Consider the following 21,055-nt stretch of genomic DNA (forward strand, 5'->3'; position numbering starts at 1 on the left):
TTCCACAGATATATAAACCCCACTTGATTCGTTTCCAATAGACCTCATAACCTCTAATGATGCCTGCCATGGATGTGGGCGAAACGTCAGGAGAGAATGCTTCTGGAACTTGGCCACACAGCTCGGAAAACTCACAGCAACCCAGTGATTCCGGCCATGAAAGCCTTCGAAAACACAATATTAATAATAATAATAATAATAATTTTAGGCTGTTGTAGGTTTTTTGGGGCTATATGGCCATGTTTTAGGGGCATTCTCTCCTGACGTTTCGCCTGCATCTTAGATGGCCATATAGCTCAAAAACATGGCCATATAACCCGGAAAAACCTACAACAGCCCCGTGATTCTGGCCATGAAAGGCTTTGACAATAATCATTTTATTTGTTACCCGCCTCCTCAAGGCCTGAGAAGACCAAGTAAACCACCACAGTATGTCAGTTGTATTTTGACAAATATTGGATGGTCAAGATCTTTAGTCCTAGTTCCCCCTTTGCCTTCTTTCCTTGCTCAGGAGTTCTAGGGAAAGGTGACCCTGCCCATCTCACACAAAAAAAGCTCTGTCCCTTTAAGAAGCAGGAAAGGGAGATGGTTGCTATGGTAACTAGTAGAAAACATTGCCTCCTCCTCTGGAAGAAAGGGAAAGCTAGTGAGTCTCTGGATGGAAGGCCTCTGTGGGACTAATATGGGTTGGAAGGGGTTTTTGTAGGCCCATCCATTTTCCTGGGAAGCCTGTCTACAAGGGAAGGAATGTCAACAACTGGGGGTGCATCTACAGTAGGCCTGGGCAAACTGGGGCCCTCTGGGTGTTTTGGACTCCAACTCCCACCATTCCTAACAGCCTCAGGTCCCTTCCTTAAGCTTAAGCGGCTGAGGGGAAAAAGGAAGGGGCCTGAGGCTGTTAGGAATGGTGGGAATTGGAGTCCAAAACACCCAGAGGGCCCCAGTTTGCCCAGTCCTGATCTACACTGTAGAATTAATGCAGTTTGACTCCACTTTAATTGCCATGGCTGAATAGTATGGAATCATGGGGTGTATAGTTTGGTGGGCACCAGCACTCTTGTCAGGGAAGACCTTGTAAAACTAGAACTCCCACAATTCTCTGTCCTTGACTCAGGAGAGTTAAAGTGGTAGCAAACAGTATTAATTCTACAGTGTATATCCCCCCTCCCCTGGTCAGCCTTAGTAAGGGTATTGCGGCACCCCCTAATTCCCCTGCTTACTTTTTCTGAGGGCCTAGATTCTGGATTTCTTTGAGGATACAGATTTATATTTGTGCATTAGAGGTTGAAATAATATATTCAGAAAAGAATATGGCACAATATGTGAGAGAGGCTTGGTTTTGAAGGGGTTGAGAACATGGAGCATCCAAACACAGTTTTCGGCTAATAATGGCCACCAGAGTGGTAATTCTTAGTAGATTTGAATGATATTGTTTTAATGTTTTTAACTATTTATAATTATTGACTGTTTGTTTTTATTATGTATTTATTGAGGCATCAAATTGCTGCCAATTGGGAGCCGCCCTGAGCCCCTCCCAATAATAATAATAATAATAATAATAATAGTAATAACACTTCTATTTACCTGCACGCATCCCTAAATATCTGGAAAGTATTTCTGCTGTTGATATGACGACTACCACTTTGAAGTAAGACCAAGAACCAGATTTATTCCACTTGTCTCACTCTCCCATTGTATGTGGCCCCAGTTAAATCCATATAAGGTAATTATGGCCTTTGTTGTTTATTCGTTCAGTCGCTTCCTTCTCTTCGAGACTTCATGAACCAGCCCACCCCAGAGCTCCCTGTCGGCCGTGGCCTCCCCCAGCTCCTTCAAGTTCAAGCCAGTCACTTCAAGGATACCATCCATTATGGCCTTTAATCACGCCTTATTATCGGTCTTTTTCTTCCAGAACTCCAGACCACCGGCCCTTTGGAAAACACACCTTTTGATACACACCTAAAGCCACCAGCTTGACCAGCTCATCAAAATGCAAAAACAGAAGTCAGAAGAAGTGACTGAAGAGGCAGCAATGCCAAAAATCCCAATTGCCAGTAAGGACGCAGTGGAATTCCTCTCCCTCATTGGTGAGTGTCCTCTCATTAGCAGATGGAGGGGTGGCTGTTCATTTCAGGGTGCATCTACATCAGGCATGGGTAAACTTTCTAGCTTGGGGGCCCACATGGTGGGCCAGAGCAGGGTGGGCGGGCCGGGAGGGAAGGAGGGGGTTCTCCCCAAGCCCCCTCCCTACCCTTTCCTCCCCTTTCTCTTCTCTTTTGGAGGCCGAAAGCGAAGGAACGACAGGAAACATTTGGATCCCAAAAGTGTTAGCTTCGGTCAGGATGAGATGGTGGATGGGGGAAAAAAGGTGTATCCATTAGACCAGGGGTCCTCAAACTAAGGCCCGAGGGCTGGATACGGCCCTCCAAGTTTATTTACCCAGCCCTCGCTCAGGGTCAACCTAAGTCTGAAACGACTTGAAATCACACAACAACAACAATCCCATCTCATTAGCCAAAAGCAGGCCCACACTTCCCATTTAAATACTAAAAAGTTTATATTTGTTAAAATTGTCCTTCATTTACTTCGCTTATATACTGCAATTCTCAGCCCAGGGGCGACTCATTGCGGTGATCAACATAGAAAAACAAGTGCAAAATACAAGACAGAGTGTAAAATAATCCTCAATTCATCATTATCAAAAAAACATCCTCATCAAAAACATCAACATTACTACAAAAGCCATTCCGTGTCGTCTCATCGTCAAAACCACAATCCGGTATCATTTCCGTTGTTCCATTCCTATGGTCAAATTACCAATCATTGCACTTCTTGTTCAAATGCCTTCTTAAACAGCCAGGTCTTTAATTTCCTGCGGAATATCAACAGGGAGGGAGCTAGCCTGGTGTCCACGGGAAGGGTGTTCCACAGCCGAGGAGCCACCACCGAGAAGGCCCTATCTCTCGTCCCCGCCAGCCGTGCCTTTTTCACATTATAATCCGGCCCTCCAACAGTTTGAGGGATTATGACCTGGCAGTCTGTTTAAAAAGTTTGAGGACCCCTGCATTAGACCCTGTATTGCCTACTCCTGATATAGAATCCTAGAACTGGAAGAGACTCCCAAGGGCCATGCAGTCCAATCCCCTTCAATGCAAGAAGCCACAATCAAAGCACTCCCAATAGACCACCTCTGCGGAAAAGCCTCCGGAGAAGGAGAATCCACCACACTCCCAGACAGCCTAGGCCACTCTCCAGGAAGTTCTTCTTAATCTTTTCCGTCGAATCTCTTTCCCTGCCATTTGAAACCATTGCTCATTTGTGCCCTGGTCTCTAGAGCAGCAGAAAGTCAATGCCACCACTGCCTCCTCCTCCTCTTCCTCCTCAGTGGGATACCCTTTTAAATTTTGAAACATGGCTCTCGTGTTCCTTCTCTTCCTTCTCTTCTCCCAGTTAAACATCCTCCAAGAGGAAAGGAGGAAGGAAAAAGAGAAGGAAGGGAGAAAGGAAGAGATGGATGGAGGGAGGGTTAGGGAGGAAGGAATGAAGGAAGGAGAAAGAGAGAGAAGGAGAAAAGAAAGAAGGAAGGACAAAGGGGTAGAAGGGAAGGAAGGAGGAAGTGAGAAAGAGGGAGGGAAGGAGGAAGGAAAGAGAAGGAAGGAAGGATAGGATGGTGTGAGAGAGGAGGGCCTGAGAAAAGAGCACAAAGGGCTGCATTCAGTTCCCAGGCCTGGGTTTACCCAAACCTGATCTAGATGGCTGAATTAATGCATGTTGACACCTCTTTAATTCTCAGGGCTCAATGCTATTGAATCATGTGAGCTGCAGTTTTACAAAGTCTTTAGCCTTCTTTGCCAAAGAAGGCTGGCGCTTTACCAAACTATAAATCCCAGGATTTTGTAACATTTAGCCTTGACAGTTAAAATAATAATATATTTATTTTTAACCTACCCTCTCTCCCCAAAGGGACTCAGGACAGCTTCCAAAACAAAAACAGCAGACATTCAATGCTATGTGCTATAAAAATAAAAAAAGGAACCCACAAAAAGTGATAAAATAAACCAATATAACAATCTAGGCTAAAACATGTAGTTGATCGACCTCATGAATAACACACCAAGATGATGAAAGCTGTATAAAAATATAAAATAAACACATACAAAACGGGGTTCTCCCATGAATTGAGGTAATATAGTCTCTGTTAGCATTGTTGGACCTGATAAAAACAGTAAAATGCTAATCATCTTCCTCTCCATGAGGCCAATGTACAAAGGTATGTTTTTAATTGCTTCTTAAAGGAGTGGAGTGAGGAGATTGTCCTAATTTCCATAGGAAGGGAGCGATCACAGATAAGGTCCCCTCTCATCCCCACCAATCGCACTTGAAATGGGGGTGGGACAGAGAGCAGGGCCCCCTCTGTTGACTTTGACTGCAGTGTCCATGTTGGTTTATATGCGGAGATGTGGTTAGATAAGTATCCTGGAATGGAGCCATTTGGGGCAGTGGTTCTCAACCTGTGGGTCCCCAGGTGTTTTGGTCTACAACTTCCTGAAGTCCCAGTCAGTTTACTGGGAATTGAAGGCCAAAACACTTGGGGACCCACAGGTTGAGAACCACTGGTTTAGGGCTTAAAGTGGTGTTAAAATGAATTCATTCTACCATGTAGAGCCAGCCACAGAAGGACCACATCTTTGTCATGATTGGCAGACTAGGGCTTCTGTAATTTTGGGTTTTGTAAATGTGGCATTTTGTGTCCAAACTAGACATGGCATGGAATACATCATGGTAAATCATATTCAATTGTTATTGTTTAAATCACAAAAGGTACCGAAAAGAGACAGGCTTTCATCATGCATTGAGAGGCCATTTTGCCCTTCCCACATGGCTGCAATTCCTACTGACAGACCAACCATGCTTCTGTTGTTTCTGTGTAATCTCTCCTTGTTGGCAGTGGAACTTTTTCCTGCAGGACTTAGGCCCCTTCCACACTGTCCCTATATCCCAGGATCTCGTCCATGATTATCTTCTTATCTCAGATTATCTGGCAGTGGAGACTCGTATAACCCAGTTCAAAGCAGATAATCTGGGATCAGTGTCTGGGATATAGGGTAGTGTGGAAGGAGCTGTAGAGTAGCTATATGGAAAGAGGCAGCATTCATTGTAATAAATGGAAAAAGGAAAGTGTTAAATCTTCTCTTTTGCTTTACAGTCTCAACAAACAAACACCTCCATATTGGCAATCTTAACCGGCAGGTCTTTGAGGAGAACTAGGAGTAAGAAGCGGAAAGTAGGGACAGTCTGGTTCACTTCAAATTGCCCTTCAAGTTAGCATGCATGCAGCTGTTAGAGATCTTGATTTAAGGAGTAAACACACCAAAGGCTTGGAGAAAAAAACTAAGCTCTCTTGTAGGAATTTCATTCTAAGATAGGAAAGTTACTCAAGTTATTGATCTAACCCAGATACACATTGGAGTGTTCAGAGAGGACTCAGGGGAAGAAGAAGAAGAGGTGGAGAAACATCCCAATGTTATAAAGCATTATTCACTCTTCAGTGATAAGTGCTGCTGTATTTCCAACAGTTCATTTCTTTTATTATAGCAGGAGTGATGGAAATGAAGTCTGCAGGGGGCGTGTGGCTTCTCGGGACCATTTCTGTGGGCCCTGAAGCAAAACAAATCCACAAAATGCTGTATATGGGACATGGGGGTATTTTGCCGCATTTTGTGAGGGGAAAGTTGAGTAGAGGCATTTTCTTTGAATAAGGAAGTGAATAGAAAGTGAGACATTGACTCACTTCCTTTTTTGTGAAAAAAAAGTCTCTTTTGGGCTTAAAGTGACTAGGGGTATCCTGAAAATATGTCAGAATACTCCCACTCCACTCTAACAAATGTTTGGGAGCAAAAATATAATTCCTTTTACCCTTTTCTAGACTGTGTCAAGAGAAAGATGACTAAAATTATCAAGAACAAGCCCTATGAGGAGCAGCTTAAAGGGAATGTTTAGCCTTCAGAAGAGAAGGCTAAGAGGAGACATGATGAGGGCCATGTAAGGGGAAGTCATTGGGAGGAGGAAGCAAGCTTGTTTTTTGCTACCCTGGAGACTAGGAATAATGGCTCCAAACTACAGGAAAAGAGATTCCACCTGAACATGAAGAAGAACTTCCTGACTGTGCGAGCTATTCAGCAGTGGACTCTATGTTCTGGAGTGTGGTGGCAGCTTCTTCTTTTGAGGCTTTTAAACAGAGGCTGGATGGCCATCTGTCGGGGGTGCTTTGAAGGCAATTTTCCTGGTTCTTGGCAGGGGGTTGGACTGCATGGCCCATGAGGCCTCTTCCAACTCTATGATTCTATAAGTATATCAATTTCCAAGGAATCTGAGATGGGCTGATGTGTACTCAGTCTTCCATAAGTGCCTACCACTAGATCACAGGTCATTTAAGAAGCACTCTCAATAGATGTGGGATGTGTATCCTAGGTCCTGTGCTGAAAAAAATTAAATTCTCTAAAATCCCTTCGAAGGGTCACTGTGTGTGCCAAGTCTTTTTTTTTTCTTTTTTTCTTTTTTCTTTGTCATCCACTCATAATAACTGGTAGCCATTTTTGAGGGATTTCTTTTCTTCCTCTGGGTGGGTCTCCCTGTTTCCCCCGAATGATGCAGTTCTGCTGGTCTCATGTCACAGAGGAAAAAGACGTCAAGCCTTGCCTTTTTGAAGAATCGCTGGTTGCCATCTCAGAAAGCGGACAGACAATTGGAACATTTTCCATCTCAGTGGAAATGGCCTACTATTCAATCAACGAATGGCAGGATGAAGACTGTTACCTTGTCCGTGCAACCAGCAAGGTGACTATTGATGGCATACCTTGCACAACCACTATGACAGGTAATTTCGCTACAGTAACATGGTAAAAAAAAAAACCCTGTACACAAAAACCACCTTCAAACTTCACATTTCAAAATTGCGGGTGTTGGACCCTGAAAACTAGAAGACAACGTTGGAGAGTTGTATTAAGTATTGGGATTGAAGCAGTCTAAAGCATGTTTTTGATCCCTTGCTCTGTTCCTCCTTATTCTGCTCCCTGTATTGCACGGAAGGGCAAAGTGTGGCCTATCAGATATTGTTGGAATCTAACTCCCATCAGCCTGTTGAGAAGAGTTTGGATTTACAATCCAAAAACATCTGAAAGGCAAGACTTTCCACCATAGCTGAATGAGATCTGTATTGCAGATTGGAACATTTGACCCTCCTAATGTTTTGGAGACAGATTTCAATAACAATATTTAGTAATGGCTTTCTAGTTCCTACTGGTTAAACTAGAGCTGCCATTGCATTGTTAAATTTTAAAATGTAATTCATTGTAATTCATTGCGTCTTGGGGGCGAAAACAGGGAAATGATACTGAAAACACTGTTGTCGAAGGAATTCATGGCCAGAATCACTGGATTGCTGTCAGTTTTTAGGGCTGTATGGCTATTGTTCCAATGGCATTCTGTCCTAATGTTTGGTCTGCATCTGTTTAAAGCAAGTGTGCATAGAGGTATCCTGGCCTTTCCCACTTGGAAGCACTCTCTGTTTGGGAGTGCCAGAAATCAAGTAACCAAGGGTCAGTTAACACCTCCCAAACAAAGGATGCCTCCAGGCAGAAAAGACCAGGCTACCAGTCTATACAGATACCCTCACTGTTTCATGACTACTCAGATGCTACTTCAAGCTTGCTAATTGCAACATTCACACTTGTTTTGAACAGAGAAGGGTTTGGGTTGCTGTGAGATTCTGGGGAGAAAGAACCTTTGTCCCTTAAAGCAAGTGTAAATGTTGCAATTAGCAAGCTTGAGTAACATAGAGTAGCCATGAAGCTGCAAGGTCAATCATTGAGGGAATCTGCATAGAGCTGGCTTGGCTTCTGTTGCTGGCACTTGATTGTTTGCTGTCTGGAGTTCTGTTATTGAGTCATGTTACTTATTTACTGTCTTAATCTGGTGTTTTTTAATACTGGTAACCAGATTTTGTTCATTTTCATGGTTTCCTCCTTTCTGTTGAAATTGTTCACGTGCTTGTGGATTTCAGTGTCTTCTCTGTGTAGTCTGACATAGTGGTTGTTAGAGTAGTCCGGCATTTCCATGTTCTCAAATAATATGCTGTGTCCAGGTTGGTTCATCAAGTGCTCTGCTATGACTGACTTCTCAGGTTGAGTTAGTCTGCAGTGCCTTCCATGTTGCTTGATTCGTGTTTGGGCATTGCTGCATTTGGTGGTCCCTATGTAGACTTGTCCACAGCTTCATGGTATACAGTAGACTCCTGCAGAGATAAGATGATCCCTCTTGTCCTTTGCTGAATGAAGAATTTGTTGGATTTTAATGAGTCTGTAGATTGTTTCTATGTTGTGTATCTTCTATGCAGACAGCGGTTCTCTTGATGTATGGTAAGAACACTCTTCCTCTAGGTGGAGCTTTGTTTACTCCTGTGGCTTGTTTTTGATCTTGCAGATCTTCTGATGTCTGTTGTAGAATACATATTAGCCTGTAGAGCCCAGCTGGAGGAAGTGGGGTTCACAGGTCTTGTTTGCATGATCTACCTGGGCTTTGATTGTGCTTCTTTTTGATCTGGGTGATGGTTGGAGTTTTTATGTAAGTATCTATCAGTGTGTGTAGTTTTTCAGTAAACTGTGTAGCCCAATTGTTGATTTGGTTTGTGGATGACGACGACACCTAGAAATGGTAGTTTTCCTTCATTTTCTTTTTTCATGGTAAATTGGATATTTGGGTGTATGTTGCTGATGTGGTCCAGGACAAGGGTTTTTTTTCTCCCACCCTCCAGTTGCCACACTGCCAACAGATCTTCTGAGTTTCCAGCCACAGATCCAGGTGAAATGTTAGGATAGAATGCTGCTAGAACATTGCCATACAGCCCAAAAACTCACAGCAATCCACTGAAAACACTGTTTGGAAAAGAAATATTTAGAATTTCTATTTTTTGTTTTTTAAAAAAGCCCTGGATGAACCGAGGGTTGTCATTTCAGCAAAAAACAATAACTCTGTAAGCACTCTGAATACTATATGTTCAACAGCCAATATTGCAATTTCTAGCTAATTAGAGACATAGCTTCAGGCAATTTTTCTAAAAAATGTGGATTGATGCAGGGTCACTTGATGAAAGTGTTTCCAAGGGAGATAAAGAACTGACAAGCAACTTGACTGTAGAAACAGAATTGGCATCCTTCTTCAGAGCAGATGGCATTAGTCTTACTTGTTGGCTTTGTTCCCTCCCTTCCTTCTGCATTAGGACGTGTAACAAAGAAACTGGAGACTGTTGAGCAGCATACAAAGGAAAGTGTGAGGGTCAGTATATTCATTGTCTTCTTCCTCTGTTAGCCAGCACAGCCTGAACGTATGCAACTCTGATTACCTTTCTCTTCCCAGACACTAGCTTGTTTATGCAACTAGATTTGGATCAGATCTTTGAAAAATTATCTTCTTTGGAATCTCAAATTTCCCCTACTAGGACATTCTGATCATTGGTAAAAGTAATTTACCAAGCTATCATTTAGATCAGTGGTTCCCAACCTGTGACCCATGGACCACCAGTGGTTGGCAAGAACTAAAATATGATCCATGGCCTCATCATTACAACACCGTTGCAATGAGAGCAACTGGTCTCATGAAACCCTCATATAGTACTGAGGTTTATTAAATATGGTTTTCTGTGGATGAACAGATGACGAGTACTGGATGGCATATGATCTGTATCAGAAACTAGAGCTGATGTGGTCTATCCAATGCAATTTTCTGAATCTGCACCCCAAATAACCAAACTGAACCTAAAGTTGACCAAAACCGATTTGTTATCCTTTTGGTACTAAAGTTGGAGAGTGGTCCCTGATCAAAGTAGTCTCTGGTCAAAACAAGGTTGGGAACCACTGATTTAGACGTAATATTACTGGATATTAGCATTGTCAAAGTCTTTCACTACTTATCCCTACTCCACTTTCCAATTTTTTTTTTGTGTCATATCAGGAGCAACTTGAGAAACTGCAAGTCTCTTCTCGTGTGAGAGAATTGGCCGTCTGCAAGGACGTTGCCCAGGGGACGCCGAGATGATTTGATTTTTTTTATCATCCTTTGTGAGAGGCTTCTCTCATGTCCCCGCATGAGGAGATGGAGCTGATGCCTCTCCCCGGATTCAAACCTGCGACCTATCAGTCTTCAGTCTTGCCGGCACAAGGCTTTAACCCACTGTGCCACCGGGGGCTCCTCCACTTTCCAATGAAAGTGATGTTACTGAGGAGCAGCCTGTTTCATACATCATAACTGTACCCTCAGTGGCAGTATGTACATCATAACTGTACCCTCAGTGGCAGTTGGGATGGAAGGCAAGCCTTTGTCTCTTTCTGGGCCTAGGCGTGATGGAGCTGTGCTCTTCTCTCCCTCTGAGAGAAGGAAGCTGAACTCAGTGGGTCTTTCTTCTCACCAGGACATGCAGTTCCTCTCATGGGCTTCAGGTCAATATTGTGTAAATATCTGCACACAGACCTAGGCTAAAATGAACCAAATTCCAGTCCCTGACCCACAATAAAGCTCTGAAGCTGCCTTATATTGCAGTTCTGTGCTTCAAGGTGAGCAGGCAGGATAAGTAAAAATTCTAGCTACATCCCATACAATGATGAACCAGTGCTGAGATCCATGGGGATCTTCCAGGGGTCTCCATACGTCTGTAATCACCATGCATCTTACTGAGGGCTGAGCTACTACTCTGGCCTTGCTTGCTCACCTTGAATCATAGAGTGGCCATGCAAGGTGGCTTCAGGGAATTACAGTAACTTGAGAAGGGTGCTTTGGATGTTGCAAATTTCAACCCCTTCAACACCTGCTAAAGCACATCTGTATGTATAAGGAAAACTTATATGAAGTGCCTTATGAAACTACAAATCTCACGATTCTTAAGGATGAAGCCATGCCAATTAAGTGGTATAACATGAAAGAGCATGGTACTGCCATGGATGTGTCACCATGCTGTGTTTCCCCTTTCCTACAGTTTAGAGAGCATCCAGTGGAAACCAGGATTCATGTGACAAAGCGCCAAGATCAACTCTTTGTGAGGAAAGCCATAGTGGAAAGAGATGTGAGTAAAGCAAACCATTCCTAAAGGGTTTTGAAATTCAATCCATTTCCAATTCTTTCTCCAGGATGCAAGACATCCCATAGGCAACTCACAAGGCTTAACCAGCAGTAACCACATATTGTGGCTTCTGTTAGGAAGGAATGAGCAAAAGCAGGTCCTGGGCCACATACAGCTCATAATGGCATTTTGTGCCTCCTGGGTGTCTGCCAGTTTTTTCCCATCCCATTTTTTCCATTCCTGGATGCCTCTTACAGTGGCATTTTTAATCAGGTAACAACCCACCATGCTCTTCAAGTTACTTCCAGGTGGTGGCAGCAATGTTGTACCTCCCCAGGAGATCTTGTGGCCTCTCTGAAGTAACCTCTAATATAGTTTAGTATAGCTGATCCATTAGGAAAAATTGTATTTCAATATTTATTTTAAGAGCCATTTATTTTCAAAACAAAGATTTTTAAAATACATTTTGATATTTTATCTGATCTTACAACATTCAGAAAGTGAATTTAAATCTGCACATTTGTCTGCTACTTCTGGAATGCCACCTATTGTTATGCACCTACAAATAATTTACTGCTTAACAGCAACTTTATCACAGGTTTAGAGGTAGTTTGTCTTTGTCTTCCTCTGAGATTTTATCCAGGGTGACTCAATGGGCTTCTGTGGCTGAGCAGGGCTTTGAACCCTAGTTACCAGTCATAGTCCAATGCTCAAATCACCAATACTGGCTCTCAGGAATGCCATTTACAAGCCCCAAAAGCCATTCTCCACTCTCTGACTTTTTTCCTGGGATTTGGTGAGAGATGCTTTCCTTCTCTCGCACACAGGAAGAGATCCATGTCAGCACTTTCTCTTATAAGTGCTCACAACTCCAAGGCTTCATCTCAGAGTCTGCCAACCTCCTGGTGTTGCGAGTGATGGCCCGAAGGCAGGTTGTGCCGCAGGATGCTGTCTTCCTCACATTTGACACTGAGCAGCACATCTGTACCTCCACCTATGTAAGTCTGCCTGGGGCATACAAGGCAGGTCAGTGGGGGCACTTTGACTATCTTGGTGATGGAGAGAGCAGTGTGTCTTAAAGACGGAGAGAAAGCACAATATAAATAAAATGTATTATTATTATCCATAGTTACTAGACTTGCTGGCTATGATTCCCTCCTGGACCAGAAGTATTATTCCTTTGCCACAGCTTGGAAAGACAAGGTTTTTGGATAAATATTCCTGTAATCTCTCTCATACACCTGCTAGTGCTGGATCTTCTGGAATTTTGAATTTTACAAAGTATTTTTCTAAGCTTGGGGCTCAAAATATCATTTTCTAAAGGGCATAATCGGGAAGGTGCCCTTGCGGTTGTCACATTTTGCTTATGAACTTCCAGAATCCTTTAGACATGTACTTTTAGTTTGATCCAGCGCAGGCCTGTTTGACATGCAAAACAGTCCAGGTTCAGTCCTTAGCAATATCAAAGACAACTAGGGAATACCTCTTCATGATGTCAATCAATGTAGATATTTCAAAGCTTTGGGCAGTATAAAATGGCTTCATGTGTTCTTATGGCTTTCTTGTTCCAGACATCTTTCTCATCCCATTTGGCTCTACTCCTTCTGTAAGACTTCTTTAATCTTTGGGACTGAAATAGGTAGAAAAATAAATATGAACTAGATAGATTAAGAGGACTGTGATACAGAATTGCAGGGTGGGTGGAGACAGAAATAAAATGGAGATCCTCTGTAGAAATCAAGACATTGCTGCCTCTGCACTTAGCAAAAGAAAAGGAAAGCACACACCTCTTTTCATTTGTCAATCACATTCCAGGATACCCTGGGCTTCCAGAAGCAGCAAGTGGGCAAAGAGGAAGTGGAAGTGTTTGTGATTGAGAGAGCTGTGCACCCTGTGGATGAGATTCCCCTGAACTGGCAGTTCTACTTCCTATCTGATGGGTAAGAAAGATCCATTGTAATCGCTTAGGCCCAGGCTTCGTACCATACACTGTGGTTATCTCCCTTTATTCCTCCCAGCCTCTCATGTAGTGTTCTTAATGGTGATTTTCTTGGTGCTCAACATGGGTCACAGGTTTCCTTTGAACTCTGGTTGCACAGACTCCAGAAATGGTGACTATTAACAAATAAACTCTTTGCTCTGTCTTCGGTATGTCACAGTGCATTCACAATGATATGTAGACTAAGGGGGAGATGCAAAAATAGCATAGTTGTTTATAGGCAGCATTTCCAGATACTTTGACAAGAATGTCCCACATGTGAATTTCGAGGTTGGATAAAGGACCTACAGTCTAACAACATATAGGAACCATTGACATCCATCTTCCTGGATTTCTGGTGTTCTTGACCATAATTCTTTACAGGAGAGATTGGGATTGGTTACTTCTGATTGAGATTGGCTGCTTAAGAGAGTCTAGTGTCCACAGTGGGTCAGATAGCCCCTTCCAGAGGAATCCAGAAGCAGCCAAGTCCCTAACCCTAACCCTTCCCCACTGTTAAAAGGTACAGGGAGGGGCCTGAAAAGAGATTAAATTACATGTTCTAGAGAACGGGTCACCAAACTAAGGCCTGCGATCTGGATGCAACCCTCCAAGGCCATTTATCCACTCCACCCCGCCCTAAACTTTTTAGACTTAGGGTTGCCCTAAGCCTGAAACAACTGGAAAGAAAATGACAACAACAATCCTCACAACAATCCTCACCTATCTCATCCGTCAAAAGCAGGCCCACACTTCTCAAACTCTGACACACCAAGCAAAGATGTGTATGCTTAATTCATGCTCCTCACAGTTCCCCCCTTTTTGCCTATGTTTTCTATATTCTGTCACAACTTGTGGCCACTAGTCTAATTTTTATAAGATGGGGCAATGCTCTTTTGGTCCCATACTTTGGATCCTGTACTGGGAGAAAGGCATGATCATCAATTAAATAATTACGTAATGAAATGCTTCTGTAGGAATGGGTCATGAAGCACCATGGCTGCATTCTTCTCAGTGCCTCAGAAGTATAGGCCAAACCTCTGAAACTTGGTACTCTCTGCACAGTGTGAACTACCATTCCTGGAACGCCAACAAGCATTGGCCATGCTGGCTGGAATTAGAGAAACTATACTTAGAAGGTGCCAAGGTGGTAAAGGCAAGATATTAAGCACAATCTTGCCTTGAGGATTTGACAATTAAGTGTGGAATGGGGAATGTCTAGACACTTAAGAAAGGGAAGCTTCTGATGTCAACTACAGTGATAATATTTTTAAAACATAGAAAGGGAGGAAATATTTTCCATGTTTGAAACCAGCATTTGCTGGTTGATTAATTGCATATACCATGAGAAAAGGAGTTCCCATTCATAGCTGAGGCATAATGATCTATACACCGTTTCTCCTCCTGAAGGCAGCAGTCTCATATGGCTTACAGCACTGTAGGGCTCCTGCCTGTCTCTTTCAGTTCCAGAAAGAAATACAGAAGGGTCCAGCTGGCTAGTTTTCCTTCTTGCCTCCTCCACCCAGGCATTTATCTCGGCGCGTCCAGGTTGGATCCCCAGCCATCATGGTGATCCTGCAGATGCCTGTTCTGATTGAAATAGGTAAAGAGAAGGTTATGAACTATCCTAGCCAGGTCCTAGCATGTACCTCCTTACCCAGATAGTCAACAGAATGGTCAACAGTGGGAAATGAATTGGTCATAACTGAGGGGAACTCTGTTGGCCTTCCTTGTGGGAAGCAACTGGGGTAAATTGGCTGATCTGAGCAAAATGGCAGGAATGCTTCCTCTTTCATTAGCCATTGGTTGCCATCAATTGCACCATTGGGAATTTTAGGTTGTAGTTTCTCAGATCTTAGAAGTATTACTTTTTAATGATTGTATTGGGCATTGTGCCTTGAAGTTTCCGGTAGTCTAAATTTCCAATCTTCCTGGATATGCTGCTGCTGTCGCTACATCTCATGTTTCCAACACTCTTGTTCCATTTCCATCATTTCCCAGATGAACCAGATCCACGTCCGGTGTTTGGAAAAATACTCCTAGACTGGGAAGAGGATCCACAGCTATATTCCATGTTCTTAGACAGAAAAGTGAGTTTGGAGGGAAATGGGGTTCAAGGAGAAGTTGACAGGTGGGATCATGCCCCACAATATGCCAATTTTTACTAAAAGTCCAAATGCAATGTGACATAAAAGATGTAAGATCTCAGTATTTGTATTTTTGTTCTCAAAGCAATTGAAGTGGGGCCCCAAATTGGATAGGAGCAGCAGCATGGTCAGAGGACTGCTTAGCCTTCCCCCAGGATGTTGCTTTCCTTCTATTCTCCATCCAAATTGTTTTCTCTGCAATGGGCGAGGGAATGCATGCAGCTTTTTCAGAATTTACACTTTAAGTGATGATACTTTAAGTGATGATACTTAAAGGAAATAATAATAATAATTTGTTACCTGCCTCTCTCACAGCTCGAAACAGGGCACAACACAGTTAAAACCCATCTCCATAAAAGACATGGCATAAATACAAACATTAAAACACAGCATCACAAAATATGTATACTGTATTAAAATACATAGTGCAACGATTAAAACACAATGCAAACACACACACACACACACACACACACACACACACACACACACATATATATATTAAAATAAAAATAGAATATAAATTTAAAATTCACTGTAGGGATCCTACTGGGTTGAGAATCACATAGCCCTTCCGATTTGTTGGACTGCAGTTCCCAGCCAGCCTGACCAATAGTGAGCAATGCTGGGAGTTGTAGTAACAACACACAGTATTGAAAGACTAAGATAGGTAAGAAAGATACTGTGTTGTAGTCTGTGCATGTTAGGTCTCTGAGATATCCTTAGAGCTGTGTTTTCCAAAGGCAGGAACGTTTTATAGATGAAATTAGATGACTCTTTCCTGGGATAATAGGTCAGTACTTTGCCTTTACCCCTAATGCATTGCCCCATTGGAAGAGCACTCTATTAATAGTGGCCTGTTGCTTTCACTCTCTTAGGAAGAGCTTCAAGCCAGCCATGCTACCTATGTGCGGCGACATCCTGAGCTGAATGCCTTGCTGGCAGACTTTCTGCAGCTGCTTCTCCTTCGCAAGCCTGATGATGTAGTCACCTTTGCTGCTGAATTCTTTGGCCCCTTTTCAGCCCAAAACCCACCATGCAGGTCATTTCAGTCATCTGACAAGCCCAGCCCCTTCCGCAGTCGTGTCTAAGTTATTCCAGTGGAATGATGAAAATTCATGGATTGGGAATGAAAGTCTCTGAAACTGTGGTGGAATCATCTGTGAATATTAATGGGAGACTCCTTGCCCCGCTGAATGGAATCTCTTGCACCATGGGTGGCAAGATTTAGTTTTGGCCATACTGGATTCATCCAGATGGTGCATATGTGTCGCAAGATTGCATGGTAGGTGTATTGCTAAAATTCTTAAAAGAAAATATCCAAAAACATTTATGTTGTCCCAGATAGTAGTTGTCCTGTCAATTTCTTTGTTTTTAATTTTGAGATATATTGAAAACAAAGTCTTCTTCTCTTTTCCTGCATTTAATTTTTTTCTCAGAGTTGTGTTGCATCAATTAAATGGCACTTTTATACTATATCTTGAAGGAGAAAAAAAATCAAAAAGGAACCAAGCAATCAAGAAACATTTGCCCTTTCAACTTATGGTCAGTTCAGTGGCTATGTTCTGATTTGCAAAAAAACAAAAACAAAACTTTGGAACAGCCTTTGTGCAGACACAAAAATTCACTACAAATAGCTACTGAATAGAATAGAATGGAATAGAATAAAATGGACACAGGAGACAATAACCAGCAAAACCCAGAAAAATCAAGAAGCTAAATCATGAAAACACCTGGAGGAACCCACTCTTCTCAAAATGATGTTAAATGTATTTCTATAAGTTGAAACTCCTATGATTTCCATGCAGAAACCCAGCCAAGACTGTAAATTTGCAGAAGTTCACTGGAAAGTGACATTTCTGTAGGGGGTAGGAACTGAGAAATCAAACGCTAAAACAATTTGTCATTTTAATTAACAATTATGATGTAGCCCCTTGGCATAATACTAAGAATATCAACTGTTAAAAAATGTGTGTTTCAATAAAATGTTTGAGTTTCAGCCCACCATGCCTGCTCATACCTTTAAAGAAGGGACAAACCTCATGCCTGCTCATACCTTTAAAGCAGGGACAACCAACTTTAGTGGGTGAAGGGGCAATTTGTCTGCTCCTTGATCTTCAGAAGAATGGAATGGACAACTAATATGGAAAAAATAGAAGTTTTTTTTTTTGAGCTGCCCACTATTTTAAATAAGATACTGTGCTTCCTGGATCTTTAATCTGATCTAGTGAAGTTCTTCCCAATTTAGCTAATTTAAGCACCATCTGAGGCAAAGGAGGAGAGCCTCTGACTCCAGATGCTGGTCTCCAGAACTCATCAGTACCAGGCAACAGTCAGGTCAGATATAACACTACTCACAGTTGTAGTTTGAAAACACCTGAAAGGGCCAAGCAAGCAGTGAACAATTTCTACAAAAACCTGCTGTTACTGAGGAATGGCTCCCTGTTTATTAAATGTACTGTTAGTTCAGGACCATGCATAATTAGTGACTTCACCAACCCTTTGTAGTTGTCACCCACCCCCAATCCCCCAATTGTTTGAAAGTGAAAGTGGGAGAGAAACTGGAATGTATCTCAGGTTTGTACTGAGAAAACCAAGAACATTTTGGTTCCATGCCTCTATTTACATAATTTTTCCCCTTCAGTTTCCTCACTGAGGGTGATTCTGCAAAATCACAGATAATTCAGCAACACCCAACACAAATGTTACACATCCTGGGCAAATAAGCAAAATGTGATAAGAGCAATATGCAGCCTTCCATTTCTCCTTCCAAGGATTTATTCATTTATTATGTGTATGTATAAGGCGTTTGTAAAATAAGTTCCTCAGGCATTATTCAAAACCAAGTTTAAAATAATGAGAACAATCAAGGACACTGTTAAGATACTGAACTGATGAAATGATCACCCTGTTTAGCATTGCTAGAATGTTTAATGTTAGCTACTTTTTCAGATGTAGATTATTTTGCAGGTGCTTTCTTCTCTACAATCTTTAGATTTCTCACTACAGTCAGCATCCCATATTTGTGGGTCTAACTTTTGCAGATTTGATCATTCTTAGATTTGATACGGTCTCTAGGAATCTCTTAAGTCCTCTAGAGCAATGCTGTAGTCAACTTCTGCCCAACACTTGACCATAGAGTTTCACTAGAAGACATAGAAATGCATATAAAAGTATTATCTCTGGTAAAAAAATGTTAGTGGCTTTTAATTCATGGATTTTCCACTTTTCCAAGAGTCCTGCATCCCTAACACCACTAACACATAGGGCTGACTGTACTGTAAATCTTATAAAAACAGTAATAAATAAAAGGAGCCAAAGACTGCCATCCCCTTACAATGTTTATTTTGTAAACAAACTATAAAACATGTTTGGGGGGTGTCCACATTTTTAAAAAATGTGCTTGAAAGTGAGGACTGCAGTAGGGTTTTGGGTGATTTGTCTATAATCTTTTCAATTCTCATTAAAATTGCATCTTTCCTCCCAATTTTTTGTGTGTGTCAGGAGTGACTTGAGAAACTGAAAGTAGCTTCTGGTGTGAGAGAATTTGTCATCTACAAAGACATAGCCCAGGGGAAACCCAGATGTTTGATGTTTTACCATCCTCATGAGAGGCTTCCCTCATGTCCCCGCATATAGAGTTGGAGCTGACAAAGTGAGCTCAACCCACTCTCCCCAGATTTGAACCGCTGACCTATTGGTCAGCATTCTGCGGGCACAAGGGTTTAACCCATTGCGCCACCAGGGGCACCTCTGAATGGCACATTGATTTTCACCTCCACTGTAGGGACAGCGTCACATGAAGTTTTGTCTCACTCCTTCTTTTTTCTTCATTTTCCTGCCTTCAAAACCTACCATTTTCTCGGCTTTCCACTCACTGCTTGCTCATTCTTTCTCCCCTGGAGCCACCTTATTTCTCAAATGATTCCTTCTCTTCTAAGGTTGGCAGCCAATGTTTGGTGAAGCTTCTCTGTCCTTTAAATAGGTGTGCAAGATGCAAGTATTCAATAGTGCCTGCTTTCTCCATGGAACCCACATACATAGATTTTGCACAGCTACATGTTTCTAAATGAGACACAAGAGAGATTATTAGATAAAGAATCGCCTAGTGTTTTAAAAAATTAAATCTTATGGAGGAACCCCCGGTGGCGCAGTGTGTTAAGCCGCTGAGCTGCTTAACTTGCTAACTGAAAGGTGAGTGGTTTGAATCCGGGGAGTGTGGTGAGCTCAGTCTGTTAGCCCCAGCTTCTGCCAACCTAGCAGTTTGAAAACATGCAAATGTGAGTAGATCAATAGGCACTGCTATGGTGGGAAGGTAATGGCATTCCAAGAAGTCATACCGGCCACATGACAACGCTGGCTCTTCAACTTAAAAATTGAGATGAGCACCATCCCTCAGAGTTGGACATGACTATACTTAATATCAGGGGAAACCTTTACCTTTACTTTACTTACTCTTGTAGAAGGTTATCCTACCAATCACCCTCTGATCATTTTGTACTACAGCTTCAGACATCTTCAGCCAATGAATTTGCGGAAGGTTGGGAAAAGACCACCCTTGTACTTAAAGAGGCAGAATAAGTACTGTACGTTTTCAAACAAGGAAGTAGCTCTGCCTGTTGAAAGTGCACACGAGAATGCCTATAACTTCAGCTTTGCTCACGAATGATTAACAGCCCTTGTGACTCAAATTATGGGGCAATCTAGAGAATCCCCACTCTCGTTCAATTTCACAGCATTTCCCCTATTTCTGACCCCTGAGCAGGAAAATCCCCAGAGATAACATGTCTGTAATAGTAGCAACTGACCTGGTCACAGAATTTACTGCTTTGCTCTTTGTTTTAAGATCAGCTAGATCAACAGAAATTAGCAGATAAATTGTGTACACTGTTTTATACTATAAGGACAGGGTGTATCAACTGCTAAAATCTGCAGATCAAACTATTGTTAAAAGGGCAGGAAGAGAGTTTCAGGTTGAAAATTGTGTAAGAGCCTCAGGGGAAGGGGTTATGTGGTCAGGTGAGGATTAGGGAGATCCAAACTGTACTTCCCACTGAGCCATGAAAGTCAGTAGGATGGTACTTTTTCCATGGGGTGGTTGGAAAGTTGTTGTAGGGATGAGAAAGCAAGTGGAGTGCAATCAAATTCACAGTTGCTGATAGCATTTTACAAAACGAAAGCATAACTCATAGCTTGCAAGTTTTGGAACCACAACAACCAGTATTCCACAGCCAGTATTTGTCGCTGCCATTACCAAGCATAACACAAAAGAAGTAAACCAATACATTGATGCCTTTGCTCTTTAGTATGCCAAAAATAATTCATGGAGCAAATTTACTGTTGCATATCAAACAAACATTGTACAAATATCTGATGGGCTGTTCCCCAGAAAACAAAGGAAAACAGAACTGTACAGATATTTAGTGGAATGAAATGTATCCAGTTACACCATTGCAATGAAACTTGATGCAGGATGAGTCAAAGCTTGATGCTGTTCCTATGCCAAACTTCTATGCAATATCCTTCAGTATTTCTGTGTTTTGGAGCACGACTACAGTCATATAGGAAACGTCTGGATAGAGTTACCATTTTGAACAGAAGTGGAAATGGCCAGAGGAAGTCTGCAGATCCATCTGTGTTCATCTTTTATATGGTGACGCTGTGGTATGATTTGGAATTGTGTGACTGTTTGAAAAGCACAGCATGCTCTTTGTTACTGTATAATTCCACTACATGTAAATGTGGGTTTATTTTAACCCAATTTTTTTCAAACTGTGCTCCTGCAGGTGTTTTAAGGCCCTTCCACACAGCCCTATATTC

General features: G+C 42.2%; 1 protein-coding gene and 1 long non-coding RNA gene across 3 annotated transcripts; one reads left to right on the forward strand and one right to left on the reverse strand.

The window, feature by feature from the left end:
* The first annotated feature begins 1,610 nt into the window (after positions 1-1,610).
* Positions 1,611-18,722, forward strand: CATIP (ciliogenesis associated TTC17 interacting protein). Its single transcript, XM_060773544.2, has 9 exons — positions 1,611-2,087; positions 6,677-6,877; positions 9,278-9,333; positions 11,027-11,113; positions 11,938-12,108; positions 12,926-13,050; positions 14,615-14,691; positions 15,090-15,178; positions 16,114-18,722. The coding sequence occupies exons 1-9, from the start codon at positions 1,991-1,993 to the stop codon at positions 16,324-16,326; spliced, it is 1,116 nt and encodes a 371-aa protein (XP_060629527.2). The 5' UTR covers positions 1,611-1,990; the 3' UTR covers positions 16,327-18,722.
* Positions 12,061-19,855, reverse strand: LOC132773952 (uncharacterized). Of its 2 annotated transcripts, XR_009631359.2 has the most exons (4): positions 19,691-19,855; positions 14,432-14,678; positions 12,594-12,740; positions 12,061-12,184 (listed from the first exon to the last, which is right to left on the reverse strand). It is a non-coding gene; the product is annotated as an uncharacterized lncRNA (long non-coding RNA). The 2 variants fall into 2 exon arrangements; XR_009631357.2 differs by lacking the exon at positions 12,061-12,184 and having other exon boundaries at positions 12,185-12,740.
* Positions 19,856-21,055: the final 1,200 nt, after the last annotated feature.

Source organism: Anolis sagrei, chromosome 1, assembly GCF_037176765.1.
Source record: "Anolis sagrei isolate rAnoSag1 chromosome 1, rAnoSag1.mat, whole genome shotgun sequence".
Lineage (NCBI taxonomy): Eukaryota > Metazoa > Chordata > Lepidosauria > Squamata > Dactyloidae > Anolis > Anolis sagrei.